A 21,857-nucleotide genomic window follows, 5' to 3' on the forward strand; every position below is an offset into this window, starting at 1 on the left:
TAAATCAATTTTGGGAAAATCAAGACCCTTAATAAGTATTAAAAAGTCTTATCACGATTTTATGAGGTCTTGAATTTTGTTGGTATTTTTCAGAATTAGACTCTGTCCAAAGAGTTTGAGTCCTAAACACTTTTAGTAAAAGTTTGTGAATTTATTAGTTTTATTAAAAAACAAAGATGAGCCGGAAATTCTGTTGTATGCTAGTGGTCTAGTCTATTGCAAACTAAAACGGTTAAGTTAAAGGTGTCACTCTTTAAAAAGTCTTAGAAAGGTATTGAAATTAACCTCAAGATTCCTGTATATACCCTGTATAACTCGCTTGGATGCAACACTTTAGTGTGTGGAACAATGAAGTTCCAATAAAAGCCACGGATATCCACTTCGATAACATATAAATCACATATCAAAATTAGTCCTGTAATAAGTAGGTTACAAATGTACAAATGTACGGCAGGTTAAGTAACTTAAAATAATAAGCTTTTCATGGGGTTATTTACAAGTGCCCTTGGGAATAAGTAATGTAATTTCACTTCTTTTGTTGATTAAGTAATTGATTTATTGTTGTTGTTGCAGATGGGAAAAGTATTCTACCATACCTGTTCATTATGGGATTTCGGGAGATGCAGTTGCTTTCAAGAGATTACTTCTCTCTGAGTGGATAGAGGCAGTCAGGTATGTTAGTTTTCTTATCGGTTGTGGGTTGTTATTGTCACATGCTCCATAACAAATCTGTTTCCAAAGTGTTCATTCAACAAAAAGCTGTATTGCATGTAATGTGGTAATATAAACTGTCATTCACGCTTGCTGCATACAACCTTCTAATACCACCCATTTAACTCATTCAGAAATTTATAATACTGTATCAAATCATTTCATCGTTACATACTGTCGTATGTAAAATAAAATAAAAAGTACTCTCCTCCGAAAATGAAGGCGCCATGAAAATGACCTCATCCCGTTCGTCTCGTCTTCTGCTTGCTATTGTGTGTAGTTTTTAGGATGCGCTCCCTGAGAAAGACAGTGTTGCTGGCCATCGTGGCGTCGGTGGTACTGGTGCTGGCCCTCCTCCATTCCTGGCCCACCCGGGCCTACACCACGGTGGATGTGCGGCAGAGACCTGGGCCTGTAGTAGAGAAGCATCTAGAGGACAGGCTCCCAGAACCAGATCATAGATCTGGCAACATCCCCTATCGCCTGAGGGAGAGTGTGGCTGGGTGAGTTTTGAATATGAACTGATTTAAAAAGATTTCCATTGTTCGTTCACCAAACTGACCATAGGTAATGACTCATTAAAGCATACTTTAGTTCTACTATTTCAAATGCCAGTAGGGGGGTCTATGATGATGATGATGATGATGATGATGATGATAATGCGGTGGAAATCATTTACTGCACACTGCATTTGATTGATGGACACCTCACTCTGACAAACTCCTCCAGTCTGCTGGCACGGAACGCGTGTGTGTGTGAGGGTGAGAACGGGGGCGTGAACCTGCCCTTCTCCCAATTGCTGTTCCCGCGTGTGTCGGCCCACCCCCTGCACACTGCCTTCGAGGCCTCTGAGCTGGAGGAAATGAAGAGGCGGCGTGCCAAGGAATATCAGGGTTACCAGATGAGGTAAATACAGAACTGCTACAGACAACATGCTAATCAGAATGTTGTGTTTTGTTGTGCGCGTCACTGACCTGAATTAAAGAATCACCGCCGGGTCAGGAGCAGCGAACCGTTCGTAGTAGAAATGACTGTATCTTATTTCTGTGAGCACAAAACCAGATAGGAGGGGACAAATCATAATTTGACGTTGTCCCATACTCCAGGAATAGTTGTTTCCTGGCGTTTTTATGTGTCTTAAATCTTAGCTTCAGGCTAAATCTGCTGCAGATCACTGGGGTAATGATGATACATACTCAGCAGCCCGTTGGTAAAGGATATCCTGTATAGGGTTGTCTTGACGACAGAGAGTGAGACTCTCTCCAGTCCACACTGACAGCTCTAACTGAGTACCAGTCATATGGGATGGCAGTTGGTGAAACCGGAAACAAGTCGGCAACCAATCAAATTGTTAAGGGCTCTGCACACAGCGTGCGATTTCTGTTGCGCGTCAACATTCCATTTTGAAGTTTGAATGGAAGTCTATGAGAACATCGCATTTCAACACACACGGCCCCGATTTTAATCGCACGGCGAAAATTCGATTCCATTCATTTTGAATGGGACAAAGCACACGAGTTTTGCGAGTTTTGTCGCACTGTCAAATTTGTGCTTTGTCCCATTCATAATGAATGGAATCGAATTTTCGCCGTGCGATTAAAATCGGGGCCGTGTGTGTTGAAATGCGATGTTCTCATAGACTTCCATTCAAACTTCAAAATGGAATGTTGACGCGCAACAGAAATCGCACGCTGTGTGCATTGGCCTTTAGACTTTTTTTTCCTGAAAAAACGTCACCAGCTGCTGTCACACATAATAGCTCTCCAGATTTGTTTCAGTCTGACGTATGTGTGTCCCCTGCAGGTCCCAGACCTCTGCCGATCTCCTCATGGTGGCAGAGGCCAACAATCCCCTGCAGTACCCAACACAGGGAGTGGAATTGAGGCCGCTCAAAACCATACTCATCCCAGGTCGGGCATCTCACAGGAATTACTTAGTCTTACTGTAGCTAAAACATTTTTTACAGGAGGAGACACCTTGCAGGAAAAGTGTAACCATACAACAATAACATTACATTCAGTTACAAATCCACAAAGCATGTCATGGTACACAAATGCATCACATGTAATTGCTATTGTTATTCCAACCAAACTACGTTATCATCCACCACTACCTCTGATATCACTACCACTGATAACTAACAACCTGATGCACTTGCTAATTTAAGTGCTGTTGTATATGATGTCAATTTAAAACATCATGCCACAGAGACAAGTGTTGTATGTTTATTGTAGTAGACCACATTGCCTTGGCCGAGCAGAGACTTTGCAGATGTGGTATTTGACAGTTGAGGAAATGAATGTAGAACGTAGAGAGGCCCTGTAGGCGTATCAATATGCCAGTAAATTAATGTCATATGTTTTCAGGGCTGGCCTTGCAAGATCTTCCCAAAGATCTATACTCAGTAAGTTGACAAACAGTTTTCCCAATGTTTTGACTTTTATTGTTGTTTTTAAGGACTATTTCAGTCTGTGTCTGGACTGAATTTACACAACTTGAAAGTGTTGTGTTTAGGTGTAAGTGCCATACTTACAACTGCTGTGGTACGTCTCCCCTCTCTTATCCTCTTTCTGTCTACCTCAGGTCAACATCACTGCCACACTGGGAACATTAAATGTGGCAGCCGAAGTTGAGGGGGTAAAGGTCAAAGGTGACGGGGAGATGCACATGACTCTGTCCAGCAGCTTACTGCTTAACCTGAACCGGCAGCTTCAGTTTGTGACCTACACCAACACACTCTTCCACCCTAGCACGGCCGACACAGGTGAGCTCTTCCACCCTAGCACGGCTGACACAGGTGAGGCCACACCCTTTGGCTGAGTTGTACTACTGCTCTTTCTCCAAATATGTTTAAACAAAGCCTGAACAACCTTTTTGTCATTGCACAGAGTACAACGAAATAATTGTTTTGCTCATTCATTCATTCATTCATTCATTCATAGTCAGCGCCTCTGGAGCAATTAGGGAGTGAGTGCCTTGCTCAAGGGCACAACGGCAGTGGTAGGCACCTTAGATGTGATGCCAGCAATCGTCCAGCTCACATGCAGCCACCTCCTGAGGTGGGGATCGAACCGGCGACCTTCCGATTGCTAGCCGGCCTCTCTAGCCTCTAGGCTACCACCGCCGAAAGTGTATTCAGAGCATTCAGATGTCAGATGAGCTACAGTACTCTCCATTCCCCACGTAGCTGCAAAGCCTTGCATCTCAGTTCTGAACTGCCAGCTAATCCCATTTGTGATGTCTTTGGGGTCGGTTAGTGATGTATGGTTATTGGAAAGTCTTTCGATGTGTCTTTCAGTGCAGTTTGAGACAGAGGGACACCAAGCCATTTTCTCCATCAAGATCCGTCACGGTGTAACACCGAAGCTTTACAACACTGGACCCAAAGGGGGTAGGTCACCTGCATCTGTCACAACAACACGAACACTAAAGGTGTCACTAAAGACACGTCTCACCCGCTGACACCTCACACATAATGTGACAGCAGCTGGTGTGGATGGATTCAGTGAGTAATCCCCATTACTCTACTACACTAACTAGGTAGTAGTGGGGATTACTCACCGAATCCATTGCAATTGCATTATTTCGGCTTGACTAGCGAGTGTGTCATTGATTTTCAACAACCTTTAAATGTATTTACATTTTTCGGAATAAAAGTCAGAACGTTAGGTCGATTACCGACCGCTTTCACCAGATGCCGTCACATATGCTACAAACAAAAGTACACTATTCCCAGAGATGATACCACCAAACAGTAACCATCAAATGATGTCCTTGAAATTCCTTAGATAAAGCAAATACAGTATTTGAAACATTTCTCATTTCTCATTTTCACTTACTTATTTTACTTCTTTAATTATTTTACCATTTCCTCTCTAGAATACAACATCAGTGCCCTTGTTACCATAGCAACCAAAACCTTTCTACGCTACGACAAGCTGCAAGATCTCATCGACAGTGTGCGACGGTACTATCCCACTGTAACCATAGTGATAGCTGATGACAGTGAAAACCCCCAAAAGGTCTCTGGTCCCTACATCGAGCATTACATTATGCCATTCGGAAAGGTACTGAAAAATGATTACATAACGATTATGAACAATGTTCTTTTATATCATTACGCCAAACAAATGTTATTTACTTCATTGCTCCCAGAAAGCAGAACGATGCAGTCAGTAACAGTGTTGCAGGATGAACCTGTTTATAGAACGGGTAGTAGTCTCTCTCACATCCTTCTCTGTCCTTCTCTGTTCTCTGTGTCCCAGGGGTGGTTCGCAGGACGGAACCTGGCTGTTTCCCAGGTGACCACCAAGTACGTGCTGTGGGTGGACGATGACTTCATCTTCACGGCCAACACCAAGCTGGAGAAACTGGTAGACGTCCTTGAAAAGACCACACTAGACCTGGTGAGAACACAGTATTATATAGCAGTATATAATATAGTATATACAGTATATATATAATATATAACAATAATCAATATAATATAGTAAAACTGGTGAGAGTGATACAGTATTGAATATAGTATAGTATAGTATGTAATATAATATAGTAAAACTGGGTCCAAAAAAACGAATATAGTAGAGTGACATATCTTGCAGAAACCCAGGTATGAACCCTGACAACACTGGTTTCTAAGGGACAGTTGAGACGGTTTCATATCATATATAACAAAATCACCTTTTCCTGTTTTTTTCCTTTCTGCTCTGACTGTGACAAGGAGATAGCAAAGAGCAATGTCATCATTCAACAGACAGAGTTTCTGGGTGGGGCAGTCCCACTCATATTTTTTCATTTTTATTGACAGTTACAGTGAAGATTTAGACAGGAAGGATGGGTGAGAGAGAGAGAGAGGGAGAAGGGATGACATGCAGGACATGTCCGCTGTTACGTTTCTATAAAAGTTTAGTATATACAACTGTGTCGGGTCCAGGTGCGGTGTATGCAATCAACGACACGGAGATTTGAATAAAATAAAGGTTCTCTTTACTGAGATCAATAGTTCAAACATAACAGGTTCAAACATAACACTTCCAAATGGGACAAACATAAAGGAGAGCAGTAGGGCTCCGCACGTATGCAAATATTAACTAAGATACTGAGAGCAGAACAAAGTGCACGGAAAATAAAGTTTGAGCAATGAGCTCCAAAGTAGGTACAAGGTTTCAAACGCAAACAAAGTCCAGGCTCAATAACGTTCCGGGTAATCGGATACGTGAAGTGGTAATACCTACAACAGGATTCAGAAGCATTCCAAAGGGTAACACAAGTGATCGACTAACAAGGGAACAGGGAAAAGGGACACACCTAAATAGCCACATACAAACATACAACAGGTGACAGGCATTAGCAATTAGTTCAAAGAATGTCCAGCCACCAGTAGCTGGTGACAGTCCGCGGCCGGAATCGAACCGGGAACCCTGCGGTTCCATGGTCAGCGCTTGGTCAGCTACGCCACCTAAGCGCCCCCCAGACAGAGAACACTTTTAACACTTTTTTTTCACTGTCCCATACCAGTCCCCTTAAGATAAAGAATATGATCTTGTTGTATACCATGAAAGGAGTTAGTATGAAAATAAACAGGCCAAGTGTAATCTAAAACCATGACAAATTAAGAAGAAAAAAAAAAAGAGTGGTTGATGTTTTCCATCTGTTGAGGGAATAAGACAGACAGTTTTTTTCAAACTGTGGGTGACAGCCACATCCATTTTCTTCTCTTTTAATTTAATGACACAGACTGCAACTCTCAAACACTCACACATGCATGCTCACGAACACTGTGCTGTACCCATCTCTCTCCCTCCCTTTTCCGGTCATTCACACTATCACCACATGCTCTTGTAGCAAAAAGAAGTGTCTGTGGGCGTGTGTGTGTGTGTGTGTGTGTGTGTGTGTGTGTGTGTGTGTGTGTGTGAGTGTGTGTGTGTGTGTGTGTATCTGTCAGTCCGAAAAGGATTTGCCTGGAATCTGGAGCCCACTCTCTGGGAGGAGTAGAATAGACCTCTTGTTTATGCCAAAGTAGGAGTCCAGTTCTGGAGTGGAATATTGTAATGGAAAACATATGTCAGTGGGCAGATATTCTTTGCAGAAACCCATTAGCGAATGAAAAACACAAAGAGATATTTGTAGTATTAGTTTCTTCTGACGTTTTTTTTTTTTACTGTTTATTGTGTCCTCTCAAAAGAATAAGTTACGTATTATGATTTGCATCATAAAACCTACTAGATGCAGTTAATATCAGGTTGGACAGCTGGCGAAGCCGGGAACAAGTCGCCAACCAATCAAAATGTTCAGGCACCGCCGGTTGCAGAGTGGACGCGGTGGTGTAAGTGGGGGCTGGCTTCTAGATGTATTTTAGGGTGCTAGGGGCCTCAGGCCCTCTGCTTTATGCTGATAATGTATCTCTTTCATTGCGTGTGTTCAGTGTGTCCTTGTTCGGAGGTCACAGACTGAAAAACGGACACATTATGAGCATAAAGTAGATGGCCTGAGGCCGTCAGTATCTAAAGTACATTTAAAGGACAAGGCCACTGCGCCTACACCGCATCCACTCTGCAACAGGCGGCTCACCATAGGGACATCGGGAGGGGAGGGGAGGGGGGGGGGGCAATGACAATAAAGTTTAATCTAATCTAATATTCTAGGAACCGCAAATATCCCTGTGTCTTGTGAACACAGGGTTGCCACTCTACCTGGAAAACAGGGAAAACATGGAAATGATTGAGAAAATACCTGGAAAAGGCATGGAAACTGAGCAAAATTGAAAATTAACATGGAAATCTTGTCCTGGAAAATTTGATAGGCTTTCTAAAACATTTAATAATTTAAGTTTATTCTCAAATTTAAGTAGTTGGCTTGGAACTGTCTGTGGCTGTTTTAAATGTGGCTTTATCAATGTTGGTTGGCAAGCACATGGTTCATTGTTGCAAACAAACATTGATGTTGTTTTTTTATTTATTTTTTTTATTATAATGTGTTGCTAACGATAACGGCCAATAGAGCTAATACTTCCTGATATCCGCGAGTGGGGGGCTCAAGTTAAAACGGTCATATCTCATTAGTTCTAGTTTAATACATCTACACTGAGCTATCAAAACACTGGTTAGACAGCTAACTATCTCTAAGCATTTAAGAGCTGATCGCACATCTAGACTAGACTGCACATCTAGACGGCACATCTTTTAAATCAAGTAAGTAGTCAGGTGTCCTCTGGGGGTGGGGGTGGGCCGGTGTGGTGGACGGGCGGGGGCAGAAAGTTTAAACGGTCTAGATATCAGCACAAAACATGGTACCTGGAAAATCAAGAGGTGGTATGGAAAATGATTTCAAGGCAAGCGTGGCAACCCTGTGAACAAACAGCCCCTTGGACCGCTAGACCAGTAGAATGGAAACTAGCAAAACGTCCCTATTTCTAACCACATCCTGGGTACTGGGGAGTTGTAACAATTCTTCAGATTGACTAATACTCAACGTGATTGTCACCACATTTCCACACAGTTTGTGTGTGTGTGTGTGTGTGTGTGTGTGTGTGTGTGTGTGTGTGTGTGCGTGTGTGCATGTGTGTGTGTGTGTGTGTGTGTGTGTATGCATGTTTCAGTAATGTATTTGCTAATGTATTGTGTGTGTGTGTGTGTGTGTGTGTGTGTGTGTGTGTGTGTGTGTGTGTGTGTGTGTGTGTGCGTGTGGTCAAGGTGGGCGGGGCGGTGCGGGAGGCCACGGGCTACACTGCCACCTACAGGCAGACCATCTCCATCGAGCCCGGGGAGGAGGATGGCGACTGCCTGCACCTGAGGCGTGGCTTCCACCACCTCATCCAGGGCTTCCCTAACTGCGTGGTCACCGACGGGGTCATCAACTTCTTCCTAGGCCGCACAGATAAGATCCAGCAGGTGGGCTTTGACCCACGCCTGGCCAGGGTGGCACATCTGGGTGAGTAGAGCTCAGAGCCCCAGCCTCATTCACTCACTCCACTGGTCATGGTCAACATAAAACAATACATACAATACATGAGAATGGCAAAGACAGTGAAGATACATAAATAAAAACAAATAGAAACAAAATCAGCTAACCTACTGTATGTGTGGAAAGAGAGCGGTGTGTGTGTGTGTGTGTGTGTGTGTATGCGTGTATGTGTGTGTGTGTATGTGGGGGGGCGGGGCATGCATGTGTGTGTGTGTGTGTGTGTATGTGGGGGGGGGGGGGCAATCAGCAGGAACAACAGTCAACTATGACCTGCTGAAGTTTATTTTTGAAAGTGGTGAGTGATGTGAATGCGGGACTGATGAGTGAGTAGTAGTGGATGAGTGTGTGAAGTGGATGCGGGATGATGGGTGATTGTAGTGGACGAGTGGCTGAAGCTAAAAATAAAAAATCTTCCTTCTTCTAGCACGACGGCTCCAGACCTGATTACTTTTTCTTGCTATGATTCACTACTTAGTCAAATGTATTTGTTGTAAGTCGATTGGTTAAAGGCGTTTGCTAAATGGCAAAAATGTAAAATGTAAATGTAGGTGTATTTTGTGATGTGTGGATATTGAGGCACAAAGGCTGCTTTTCACACTTACTATCCAAAAGCTTTAGAAGGAAGACGGTTGCTTCTGTTTACTTTAAGCATATTGTTATTGTAAATTGTGTGATACATAAAATTAAGAATTTAAAGCGTAAAAACAACCACATCATTTATTTTTCGATCCTTGTTGTTTTTTGTTACAGAGTTTTTCATCGACGGCCTTGGCTCACTCCACGTGGGCTCTTGCGATGACGTCATAGTCAACCACGCCACCAAGATCAAACTTCCCTGGGTCAGCCAATCGGAGAGTGATAAGACTTACGCCAAGTTCCGCTACCCACTAGCCTCCTCAGACGCCACACACACCAAAAATGGCCTCCTCTACTTCAAGAACCGCTTTCAGTGTTTGACTCATAATTAACCCCCCCCCCCCATTCCCCCCTCATTTCTCTTCCTGTTGTTCAAAATTCCAGATGCCCGCTCTCTTCCTAGGTTGCCAAAGACGCTCTCTCCCAGTGTGTCCCATCAGATAAGGTTTACGACAATGCCTTTACACACCTGCCCTTGACGATGACCTTGCTTGGTTCACTAGAGAGAGACTGTCATGCGATCCAAGCGAGGCTGCCGTTCCCCCTCATCTTGTGTCTCTTCAATGAGGTACTCTTGACTGCAAACTCAAGGCTGTGATCCTTCAAGGGGGGTTTTGGACATTTTGTGCCTCAAATCTTATCTGATGAGTCACCACTGAGTCGTTTTGTTATTGAGAAGAAGAAGAAGAAGAAAAAGAAGAAGAAGAAAAACGGATTGACATGTTAGGAAAAACGGAAGTGAGTCACTCAGTACTGTTCTGATGAGTGCAGAGGCTGTGTGTACTGGCCCACTTGCACTATACAGATGACTGGCCTGGGCTGATGTGTGTGTTGTGTGATGTGTGTGTTGAGCTGAGCTGTTGGGCCGGGCTGAGGGTGAGGACTGACTGTCAGGACACGCCTCTGTGTGTGATGTCACGGGTGCTCCTTTTCCAATGCCAGATGAAGAACACATTCAAGACACTACTACAATGTGTGGTTCCAATTCTCCTTGGGTGGCTGTGCCAAAGGTTTTTCTGGTGGAACGGCCGGGGGTCAAATTGTATACAGTTTTTGTTTTTGTTTTTATTACTGCCCCTGCCCCTCCCTCCCAACACCCTACCCAGAATCCTCTGTGTCTGTCACCCTTGACTGGCCCATAATTTGAGAAGTAGGCTCACCTCTCTAGGATCTGACCTGGGATTAGTTTGGTTTGTGTTGATCTAAAGCAGTATTGTCGGAGGTCTGTCTCACTCTTGTCTCCACTTCAAGCATCACAAAGAGGGATCTTTCCATGCACGCCTTTGAATGGGAGTTGAGATTGATTGCATTTATATATGCTGCCTCTTACACACAACAGTAGGTTTGACCAAAGTGCATGTGTCCCTATTATTAATTTTTTTCATCAGTTCCATGTAGAAAAAGAAAGTACTCACGCAAAGACTGTAATTGTAAAAAGGGTGTAGTTTAAACACAGTCAGTATGAGACAGTGTAAATGGTACAGTAAAGGTCACAGTACCTAGTAGGCTTACCAAGACTGGAAAACAGATTTTATACAAACAGTTAATCTAGGGTATTTATTACCTGAGATGAGGACGTGCCCATGCCTGATAACATGATTATATGCTGTTATTTTGTACCATGGCCTCAAGATGGCGCCCTTGCATTAGAATATTGTTTCCTAAATCAAAACTACAAATCACTTTGTAACAGTCATTCGTTAGTAGCAACCACAAGGTGCCAGAGATCCACTAGAGAAATGGTTATTTCATTTAGTTTTTAAATGTTTTGAATAATATTTAGAAACTGCTCAGAAGCTATTTTGTGTTCTATTTCTGTCAGCTATATGAGCATTGGTTTCTATCCCTGAAACGTGGTGTTAAATACTCGGGCCAAATCTTAACTTGAGATATAAGCACATAGCATCTCTCTGGCCCAGTTCTCAAGTTAGAATTTTACCCCTCTGAGTTCAATATTTGAGGTGATTTGAACAGTGTTTCCCATTGTTCCAGTGTTGAAGGATGTTCTGTGTTGTGCCTGCTTCTCCCAAGAACCAAGGGCGCAAGTCTTCCAAGTGTCTGAGACCCGTCTTCACAACCTACTGCGCTATAGTCTTTTTTTAATTTCAACTTTTGACATGATTAAAAAAAAGTCTCTGAAAAAAATGATGCCCTTGATGCTCAATAATGTATTTTGTATTATTTTTTTTTATTGAACTCTCGCTTCTCAAATAGCCAAACTCTGCACCGCTTGTTAAGTCATGACGTGTTTCCGGGTCCAACGTTGGCTGAGGTGCTGTCTTCGAAATGCCGAAATAATAATAATAATTAATTATATTTATATAGCGCTTTTCCGAGGCTCAAATACCCTGACAATATGGAGAAAACTGGAAAGTGCTGCTGTGTCCCTTGTTGAATGAATAGATCCGAGTCTAAAAAACGATTAAACTGTCATTCTACCGCTGTAGTTCAGAGGTACTCTGGTGCTGAGAATTTCTGGTTTAGACCCGGAAATAGTTAAACGTCACTTTTGACGTCAGACTTAACAAGTGGGTAACATCGATGTTAGACAAGCAAAACAAGGCAACTGGACCCACTGATGCCTGTCATCAGCAGCCTTGTTTATTGATGCAGTTCTTCATTGATGTGGTTGGGCTTCTTCCCGGCTATTCCCCCATGCCAATTAGTACATATGTGTGTCCCTGTGCTTCCAGGGAGAGTCTGGAGGATATGCTGCCCAGAGAGCCTCTTTGAAATCTGTTTCATATTATATTTAGGGGATTATATTTATGACCTGTCTTTATTTGTCTGCTGAGTTTCTGTTCTTGATCTTGAATTTGAAAGGAGTATCACTGTCTCAACAGCAGTCAACAGGATTCGTGTGCGTGTGCGTGTGTGTGTGTGTGTGTGTGTGTGTGTGTGTGTGTGTGTGTGTGTGTGTGTGTGTGTGCGTGTGCGTGCACACTACTGTGTAGAGGGAGGAAGCGACAGGCATGGAGATCAATATAATAGAGGTGCTTAAGAGGGTAGGGATATAATACAATAAACAAATTGTATGATAAATAAACAAATTGAAAACAAATCAGGTTGGGAAGGGAGTGGGAGATATTGGAAAAAATAATCATATCAATGCCTTTGAAAATGTATATCATTTTGAGATGGGATGGGATACGATAGGATGATGAATGTGAAGGAGAACCCTTGCCATAATCTCAGATGCAGTGCCAATTACTGAGATAATCAGCTGTGTCTTCCAGTTCCTTATCAAACCTGAGATGACGTGACACGTTGCAACACGAAGACTGCATCTTCCACTTGTTAACACTGGTGGTGTGTTTGTAGCTTCTGGTGTCAGTGGCGTCTGAAGGCCAAGAAACTTGACTGATACAGCGTAGTTATTAATTGAAGGTGATGTCGTACAGGAATCAGTGTATCCACATCTGAATCAGTAGTGGGGTTGACTAGTGTGTAGCAAAACGCATAGAAATAGCAGCATCAACTTGGCACATCAAACATCAGAGGTAAAAAGGATTAAAATCAAGGAAAAGGAAAGGAACTGTCTCTCTCTCTCTCTCTCTCTCTCTCTCTCTCTCTCTCTCTCTCTCTCTCTCTCTCTTTCCTGTCATCTGAAGATCAATTGGAATAACAATAAGTAAAATAATTCCACATCTTTGATCTGTAATATCACAGATGAGAGTTAATTTCCATTTTGGATTGCTGTGTTTCTTGGGGCGCTCCAGCCAGCAGATCTACCTTGGTGTGCTAATCAGCTGGAATCAGTTAAAAGAGAAAAAGCGTGGCGCCTGTGAGAATGGTGGACAAGAGAGTACTCTACAGATGCTGGAAAGTCGATTAAAGATTTAGAACCTTGTTTCATTGGCAGTCGTTGATGTTGTACAGTATCATCAATGATTTTTTTTTTTATTACATTATTGAAACTGGGTGTTAGACAGTGTTTGTTTTGTGGGTGTGATGTTATACATGTTTTACACAAATTCGACATGTCTGAGACTGACTTTTTCAACTTAAATGTTGTAAATGTGCACCATATCTGTATGCACAGTCCTGTATAGGTGAATAGAATAGTAGTGACTTAGTGTCAAAATTAGTTTAGAAGCAAATATCCAAATATTCACGCTTTGAAGCCACACTGCTCTCCTCCAAATGCACCGCAACGCTTTGAAATGCAACATCTGCCTCTCAGTCCCCCTGCTCCCCCGCCATACAATTAGGAAGACAACATCAATGGATTGGCTTTCTACTGTTTTGCATACGAACAACAAAGCAACACAACTATTGTGTTTATGTGGTGCCCCTTGAATTTCGCAAAATGAATAGTTTAAACAGCCATCATCAACCTACTACCCAACACATGATGGGTCAATTGTAATGTAACATTGTCAGGTAGGTGTTTTTTTTGTGGGTTTGTGTGATGTGTGTGTGTGTGTGTGTGTGTGTGTGTGTGTGTGTGTGTGTGTGTGTGTGTGTGTGTGTGTGTGTGTGTGTGTGTGTGTGTGTGTGCGTGCGCGTGTGTGTGTGTTTCTGTCTGTTTGTCTGTCTGTCTGTGTATGTGTCTGTCTGCTGAATGCTGAATAATTACAGTAAGTTCAATGTTGTTCATTAATTACGAATAAGCTCATTGTTCTTCTGTCTCTTTACAATATTTATGTTTTGTGGTATTTCAGAGATATGACTAAATGAATTCTAGAATCCTCTGAAATTAGTCTTCATCATTCGAAATGGTAGAAGGCTCAGTGCCTGCAGACTACATTGTCACGGTTTTGTTTGAGCAAATATTTACATAACAACCTTCCAGAGTATAGTGTGTTGTGTATATATATGCTAGCTAATGGAAGCCATGTTTGATTAAGAATCTTCTGGGTTTATTGTGTTGTGTGGAATTTAGACTATAGACCTTAAAAGCCCTCGGTTTTGGATGTGTTAAAAGGTGAGTTACACCCATAGATAGATTGTTCTGGATGGGAACATATTTTCATCAATCTTGACACATGTAAAAGAGAAGGACATTTCAAAAATTAAGGAAAGGAATAATCCTTCGAAAACTAAACAATTGATATCAAGAAGAGCACATTGGAGCAATATGACATATGTGTAGGCTAATTATATTATAGATTATCTTTGCGTAATTTCTAAATTGTAGTCCAAAATTGATCTACACATATACAATATACAAACTCAGCAAGACACTTGGGAGACAAGTTCTCAGAGCTGCTTTAATATTCCTCCAGAGATCAGCGCTATATGTTCCACCCATCATAAACATCTGATCAAGCACTCTCCAGGATACAACTGTTGACATGTAAGTAAGTAAGTAATGTTTATTTATATAGCACAATTTTACAACGACAAACAGCCGCCCAAAGTGCTTAACAGATAAAACACTAGTAAAAGAGAAAACAACAGATAAAATACACTAAAAACAAGGTGCAATACAAATACAAGTGCAGAAATAAAAGTGCAAAAAGTGCAGTGTCGGGAGGCAGGCTCACCTCAGGTCAAAGGCCAGGGAGAAAAATGTATGTATGGATTGTGTAATTATCTCCAATCTGCATCACGTTTCCTTGATGATTGCCATATGAACCCATATATATACCGTATAAGTAACTCTATGTTTGAGCTGTACAGAGGGAGTCTAACCCCTTTATTCGCATACAGTAATTCACATAATGTTATAACAATGTCACAAGACAACCAAGTCTCCTGTGTCGAACTAATGACTAGTCTAAACCTGCAACAACAACAAAAATCTGTGACAATACTAACAATAATATGCTTTCTTCCAAGCAACTTACACTGCAGTGAGTGCATATATTTTTATGTTTGGTCCCAGCAGGAATCAACAACCCACGACCGTTCCAAGTTAGCGCCATGCTCTACCAACGGAGCCACAGAGGACCACAAACAATGATAGCCCAAATTGACCTGCCTGTCAATGTACCAAGCGACTGGTCGTGTCCATGGCGGTATCCTATAGGGATGTTGGGATGGGTGGGTGGGTGGGTCATGTTTAAACTCTGGTGGGTCATGGTGATGGTGGCCCATTCAGACCATGGCTACGACACCATGGGTGTGAAATCAGCTTTTATGACACAGACAGTAAAAACCAGCTCAACAAAAGCCCTGGTGAGTGACTTTAAAGATGGTGCAGATGGTCAAAGCAGCTGGGGAGCCCTATGTGGCCATCTCCTTTATCAGTCCCCTCCAGGCTGAGAGATCATCAGATGACGGGGTTTTGAGTGCTCCCTCAAGATGGACACCCAGCAGCATATCATTGACTTGTTGCTTACAGCAGACAGGCAACACTCAAGATTTCTTTGTTCGAAATATACCCTTATTAGGACTTATGTGGTCCTCTGTTCGGCTCAGTTGGTAGAGCATGGCGCTAACAATGCTTAGGTTGCGGGTTGGATTCCTGTTGAGACCATAATACTGAAATGTATGCACTCATACTGCAATGTAAGTCGATAAAATGGCATGTATTATATTATTATTAGATTATAGGCTATTAGATTCATTTATTCAGTTTTGTTTGAATGTGTACTTTATTTTAAGGTGTACTCGGAGCTGTGTGGGACGTTGTTGATCTGTATTTTCTGTAAATACCAATACAATGATCCCATCTTTAACTCTGGACCTGACTGGTCATAAATGCCTCTAAGGATAGCAGCTTCCTCACACGAACTGGAGCTATCCTCCCGGGGGCAGTGGGAGTTGCTTATAATAACCGCAAGCCCTTTCAACACACCCTCACCCGTCACAAACGACAAACTCAGATCAAGCTATACGGCAAAACCGTACGCTCATCTGCTCGAATTAAAAAGTGATCAAGTTCGAGGTGTCGAGTGTGTCAGGCATGGGCGTCAGCAGCTTTTTGAATGTGGGGGGGACACTTTTTTTTCGGGGGGTCTGGGGGTCTCCCCCCCGAATTTTTTTAAATAGTAGATTCAATTTCCTGCATTCTGGTGCGTTTTACACCCAAAATAATCTCCCTCTTTCTTTGTTTTTCCTTGGAGCTGGCATGGTCTGCAATTACTGACTACTATTATGTTTTGGTTTAACTCACAGAGGCCTGACACTGACACGTGGCACTTTTTAGGTACTTTATTAAATATGAAGATTCAAAAAGAATCAAAGAGTGAATTAGAAAAGAATGAGGTAACTTTGAGTCAACAAATTGAATAAAAAGTTATGAGGAAACATAAAATATGTACCTAGGCTACTCAGAGCCTATTACAATCAAACTTAGCCCTCTTCAGTGCATTGCAGAACATACAACTATAACAAACAAACAAAATCAAAGAGTGAATTAGAGCTGTCTCCACTGCCCCTGCCTGCTGCCCCTGCCTCTGACTCACTCTCATTCTCAACCACCTATATCAGGAGAAATGGGGATGCATTGAGCACTTGTTCATATTGTTTTTCTCTAATAGAACATTTGACATCGAAATACAATCATCAATACAAAAAATAAAATCACAAGCATTTTAGAAATAGAAAAATAAATGGAACAGGTGTTTTCTTCTTATTTTTTAACCCTAGCTCAAGCAATCAGATGCAAAATTGATTCTTTGGGTGGGTGCAATGGCCAAATTAAATTGTGCAAATGCTCAGGGCAATGAACACGGGCAGGAGATGCAATAATGACAGGACAGGTAAGCACTGTGAGGTGTTTGTCGCCATTCTGTGCTTTTGATGACATTTCGCCTGTGTCTGTTCTGCATTTAAACATGTCTAACCGCACTAGTAATGCCTAACAAAACTGCTAGTGCCATATAGCTGATCTAGCTCGTATTTGGTTGCTAGTAGGCTATGCTAATTCTATTGCTAATACAGAGAATGTCTCATAAGGTGCTAACATTCTTATCAGAAAAGCTGGCTGTGTTTGACCTTGGGAGAACGCAATGTTGCTGTTTGGCCACTCACGGGAAAACTTGGATGACTTTGACTTACTTTTCTCTTCTTAGAATTTTTTTTCCTTATATCCATCTTGGTGGATGATCTAAATATCATCTTGCCTCAGTCTGAATGTTTTGAATCTGCGTGCGTGTCTGATTCTGCTGCTGCCGTGTTAAAAACAGAAGTAAAACGCGGAGTGGACTTCTGGATATGGGCAATCCCCTACTCATAAAGTGGAACGGATTTGATTGTGAAGCAATGAAAATAACGCTGACCAGTCATGCAACATATTTTTGATGGCAAATGTGGGGGGGTCCAAACGACCTTGTTTCAAAGGTGGGGGGGACACGTCCCCCCCCAAATATATGGTGGTGACGCCCATGTGTGTTCGAGGTGGGGAGGCGCGCAAACATTTCACTTAGGGACCCCCTCTCTCGTTAATGCCATAATGTTATGAAAGCCTGTTTGATCACATGATGCCGCAGCTCCAGTGAATCCCCACACAGCCTGCTTCTAATGATCCCTGGGATCCATCTCCTTCTGTCTGGGGAGGCAGGGGCCAGCCAGGATCCAGCAGCAGCAGCTGGATCCAGGTGTATTTAAATGAGGCTCTGCAGCGCAGCGCTGCTCGTCTGCGGGAGAGACAGGGGACGATATGTGGGACCACAGGAACATTGTGTATTTCACAGTTCAAAGTGAGAAGAGAGAGAGAGTCGTTAGCACTTCAAAGACACTCATCTGGGATCAGCGAGAGAGGGGGGAGGGGGGGGAGGGGAGGGGGGAGGAGAGAGAGGGGGGGGGGGGCGGCGTTGAGACAGGAAATGCGAAGCAGAGTAATTAACATCCTCTGCAACCAGGATGAAACACACTGCCTGAGTGAGGCACAGCACCTCCTAATAACCACAACTAATAATCTACAACTTCTGCTTATACCTGCACCCTAACATTCTGCTAAATGCCCAAAAAATAAAAATGTAAAAATGTAACTTTACATCTGAGTAAAATGTCTAAATCTAATTTAGATTCAATTGACAAATAACATTTCTTTATTACTAGTACATATCTACAGGCGTTTTTTTTAGATAACACACCAACATTGAGCGGATCAAATTCCATCATCATGAATAAAGGGCCTTTTGAACAATAATTTACAAATCAGTTTAGTACAGCTGGAGCCAAGCACACATCTGATTTATTATACCAGTAGGTATTAGTAAACATTACCCTGTGATTCTCCTCTCTGTTTACTAACACGTTGCACTAAATAAAACAAATAAACAAATAAACAAATAAAATGTCAGGATGTCAGGATGAAATACGGGAGTGGGGGTTAATGAACCGCATGAACCGTTCGACTGGAGACACGTAGAGAAAGAAAATCAATTGCGCTTTTGTGGCAAAAAGTAACAATTCATTACTGTAGGTGGAATACAAAAGGGGAATCTCCTGTTGGTTGTCATTCAGATGACTATGGCATGGGATTGTTATTCGCTGGCTATGCAAATGTTACTTTGACACTTTCGTGGAGGATCCTTTGAAGGCGCAAAATGGTCAACAGTTGCATTTCCATTTGCAATAAGATTAGGTAATGGCCTTCACTTGAACCCGGGCAAGAGATGCACTGGTGGGTCCCTGTGTGACTATGGCGTTGGGGCGCATTCATCAATCATGAGCTTATTCTATGAGGCAACAAAAAACGGTCACAAACTCACGCAATTAATTTTACATGGCTAAACATTGTGACAATGAGAGAGGGACACATTTTCGTATCATGCCCGCTCCCGCTCCCGCTCTCTCTCTCTCTCTCTCTCTCTCTCTCTCTCTCTCTCTCTCTCTCTCTCTCTCTCTCTCTCTCTCTCTCTCTCTCTCTCTCTCTCTCTCTCTCTCTCTCTCTCTTCACACACACACACACACACACACACACACACACACACACACACACACACACACACAGAGAGAGAGAGAGAGAGAGAGACACACACACACACACACACACACACACACACACACACACACACACAGAGAGAGAGAGAGACACACACACACACACACACACACACAGAGAGAGAGAGAGACACACACACACAGAGAGAGAGAGAGAGAGAGAGACACACACACACACACACAGAGAGAGAGAGAGAGAGACACACACACACACACACACACAGAGAGAGAGAGAGAGAGAGAGAGAGAGAGAGAGAGAGAGAGAGAGAGAGAGAGAGAGAGAGAGAGAGAGAGAGAGAGAGAGAGAGAGAGAGAGAGAGAGAGAGAGAGACACACACACACACACACACACACACACACACACACACACACACACACACACACACACAGACATCTTACTTTCTCCTCGTGAAGGGGGTCCCGCGGGGGTCCCTCTCTCATAAGATGCCACCAGGATCGTGTGGATTGGCTCGCTGCACACTTCAAAGCCCGGACGCATTCAGCGGGTTTGGGTCAATCAGTGGTGACAAGGTTTAGGTGGCTGAAAGTTTCTCATCTTAGGCATTGAGGGAGATTGCTGCCTGGCACCACCGCGAAGTCCAGGAATACAAGACCATTCAAGAATTCTATTACTACGGTTTTATATCGTTTCCAGGGATCTTTTTCCTCACCACAGATTACGCAACAGGTGGTAATTTACAGCAAAGATGCACTAGTCTAGCACACACGAAGATTTCCGTTTTCCTCGATTAGATTTGGCTCCGGTAGCGGCCGTGCCGTGCACTCCAGCCGGCTAAAGTTGTTGCGCAGGAGGCTACGGACGCACTAAAACACATGGCTGTGCCTGGCAGCGACCACTTTCTACATCCCTTTTTACAGGTGAGCTTAACATGTCTGTATTACGTGGTTTTAATGGAGGTGGAGGTAATAGAGATTTCAATGTTGCTTGTTCAAGAAGTTCGTTATTGCAATATGAAATTGTCAATGCAATGCATTCATGCAAGCATTCAAATAACATTGTTAAATTGAGTTGCTCACTCAATATACTGTAGCCTACTATGCTTCACCGCAGACACATTACAAGATATCAATGAAATTGCAATATTTATTGTAGGCCTATGATATGATATGATATGATATTGAAAACACAAGACACATCTTCAACATCTAGTCTAATATCCAGGATCTCTCTCTCTCATAGGACCGCACGCCAAGCTCATCCCCAGACAACGGCCTCCATCCCCTCTCCTCCTACCTGGCCCGAGGGTGTGGCCTGTCCCGGCTGGGGGGCAGCGGAGTGGGGCAGGAGGACTTCCAGCCCCCCTATGAAGGGGCCATGAACTCTATGACTGGGATGTTCCAGCTGTGGGGCGGCGAGATGGGCCAGAGCTCTAACCCGGGGGTCCAACAAGTGGCTACTCTGTCCCTGCCAAAGGTACCTTTTCCTGGACATGTGGTCCAGGGTGGACTGGCTCCTCATCCTTATCACCATCACCACCACCACCACCTCCACGAGCTTCCCCTCACCCCGCCCGCCGAGTCCTCCTCCACCCCTGCCCCGTACGCCTTCGAGCTCTCCCCGGTGAAGGTGCTCACCCCTCAGGGGGTGCAGGGGACCGGGACCTCCCCCTCCCCGTACTTCCACCACCAGCACAACGGCATGGGACAGAACTTTCCGAACTTCCTCCAAGGGTCCATGCCCAGACACCCTCACCACCACCCTGGTGGACACGCAGAGGCGGAAGGCCAGCAGTGGTGGAGCCTGCCCCAGACGACAGCAAGCCCTCATGGCAACCACCATTCCCATGGCCAGCCTCACTCTCACTCTCACCCCCATCCCCATCCCCACCTTCACCCTCACTCCCACCCGTATGCCCTGTGCAGACAGCTGGTCTTGGGGCACCAGCCTCAGATCACAGCCCTCCTCCAGAGCAGCTCCTCCAAGGGTCTCCTGGGCTCCGTGAGGCGCTGCCGACGCTGCAAGTGCCCCAACTGCCAGGCCTCGGCCGCGGGGACGGGAGCCGCGGCGGCCACCCCGGAGGAACCAGGCGGGACCAGGAGGAGGCTGCACATCTGCCACCTGCCGGAGTGCGGGAAGGTGTACAAGAAAACGTCCCACCTGAAGGCCCACCTGCGCTGGCACGCCGGGGAGCGGCCCTTCGTCTGCAGCTGGCTCTTCTGCGGCAAGAACTTCACGCGCTCGGACGAGCTGCAGAGACACCTGCGCACGCACACGGGGGAGAAGCGCTTCGGCTGCCACACCTGCGGGAAGAGGTTCATGAGGAGCGACCACCTGGCCAAACACGAGAAGACCCACCAGTCTGGGAGGGGCTGCAGCAGCCAGGACAGCCAGCAGGGGGCGGCGCCACCACGAGGGGGCACCACCGGCGCACCTCCCAGGAGTATCAAGAAAGAGTAGAGAACAAAAGAGACTCTGACAGAGGAGAGAGAACTACTGTATGTAAAACTCCTAGCTGGCTGTGAAGCCACAGCTACTCACAGTGGGTGTGAAACCCCCTGTAGGATAGCGGTAGGAAAAAACCCTCATCTTTGTGAGTGATCAAAGACTCCCAACGCACATTTCTGCATAAGACGAGGGTGTCTATTTTGAATACGAAATAGTATTTAAGAAGCTGAACTCGTGCTTGCCGTGATTCTTTCACACATACTTGTGGATCTTATATTTAATACTGTGTTAAACTTCATTT

At 44.0% G+C, this 21,857-nt stretch overlaps 2 protein-coding genes across 2 annotated transcripts; both read left to right on the top strand.

The window, feature by feature from the left end:
- Positions 1 to 999: 999 nt before the first annotated feature.
- On the top strand, positions 1,000 to 9,641 carry b4galnt1b (beta-1,4-N-acetyl-galactosaminyl transferase 1b; the record flags this gene model as incomplete). The annotated part of the gene is made up of 10 exons (XM_080548215.1): positions 1,000 to 1,214; positions 1,441 to 1,617; positions 2,515 to 2,621; positions 3,078 to 3,115; positions 3,295 to 3,475; positions 4,010 to 4,102; positions 4,591 to 4,778; positions 4,977 to 5,117; positions 8,403 to 8,640; positions 9,424 to 9,641. The coding sequence occupies 10 exons, from the start codon at positions 1,000 to 1,002 to the stop codon at positions 9,639 to 9,641; spliced, it is 1,596 nt and encodes a 531-aa protein (XP_080404341.1).
- A 10,342-nt stretch (positions 9,642 to 19,983) lies between these two features.
- On the top strand, positions 19,984 to 21,568 carry LOC308173532 (transcription factor Sp5-like; the record flags this gene model as incomplete). The annotated part of the gene is made up of 2 exons (XM_080548560.1): positions 19,984 to 20,028; positions 20,351 to 21,568. The coding sequence occupies 2 exons, from the start codon at positions 19,984 to 19,986 to the stop codon at positions 21,566 to 21,568; spliced, it is 1,263 nt and encodes a 420-aa protein (XP_080404686.1).
- Between the last annotated feature and the right edge of the window lie 289 nt (positions 21,569 to 21,857).

This window comes from Nansenia antarctica, assembly GCF_963989245.1.
Source record: "Nansenia antarctica genome assembly, chromosome: 18".
NCBI classification, from domain to species: domain Eukaryota; kingdom Metazoa; phylum Chordata; class Actinopteri; order Argentiniformes; family Microstomatidae; genus Nansenia; species Nansenia antarctica.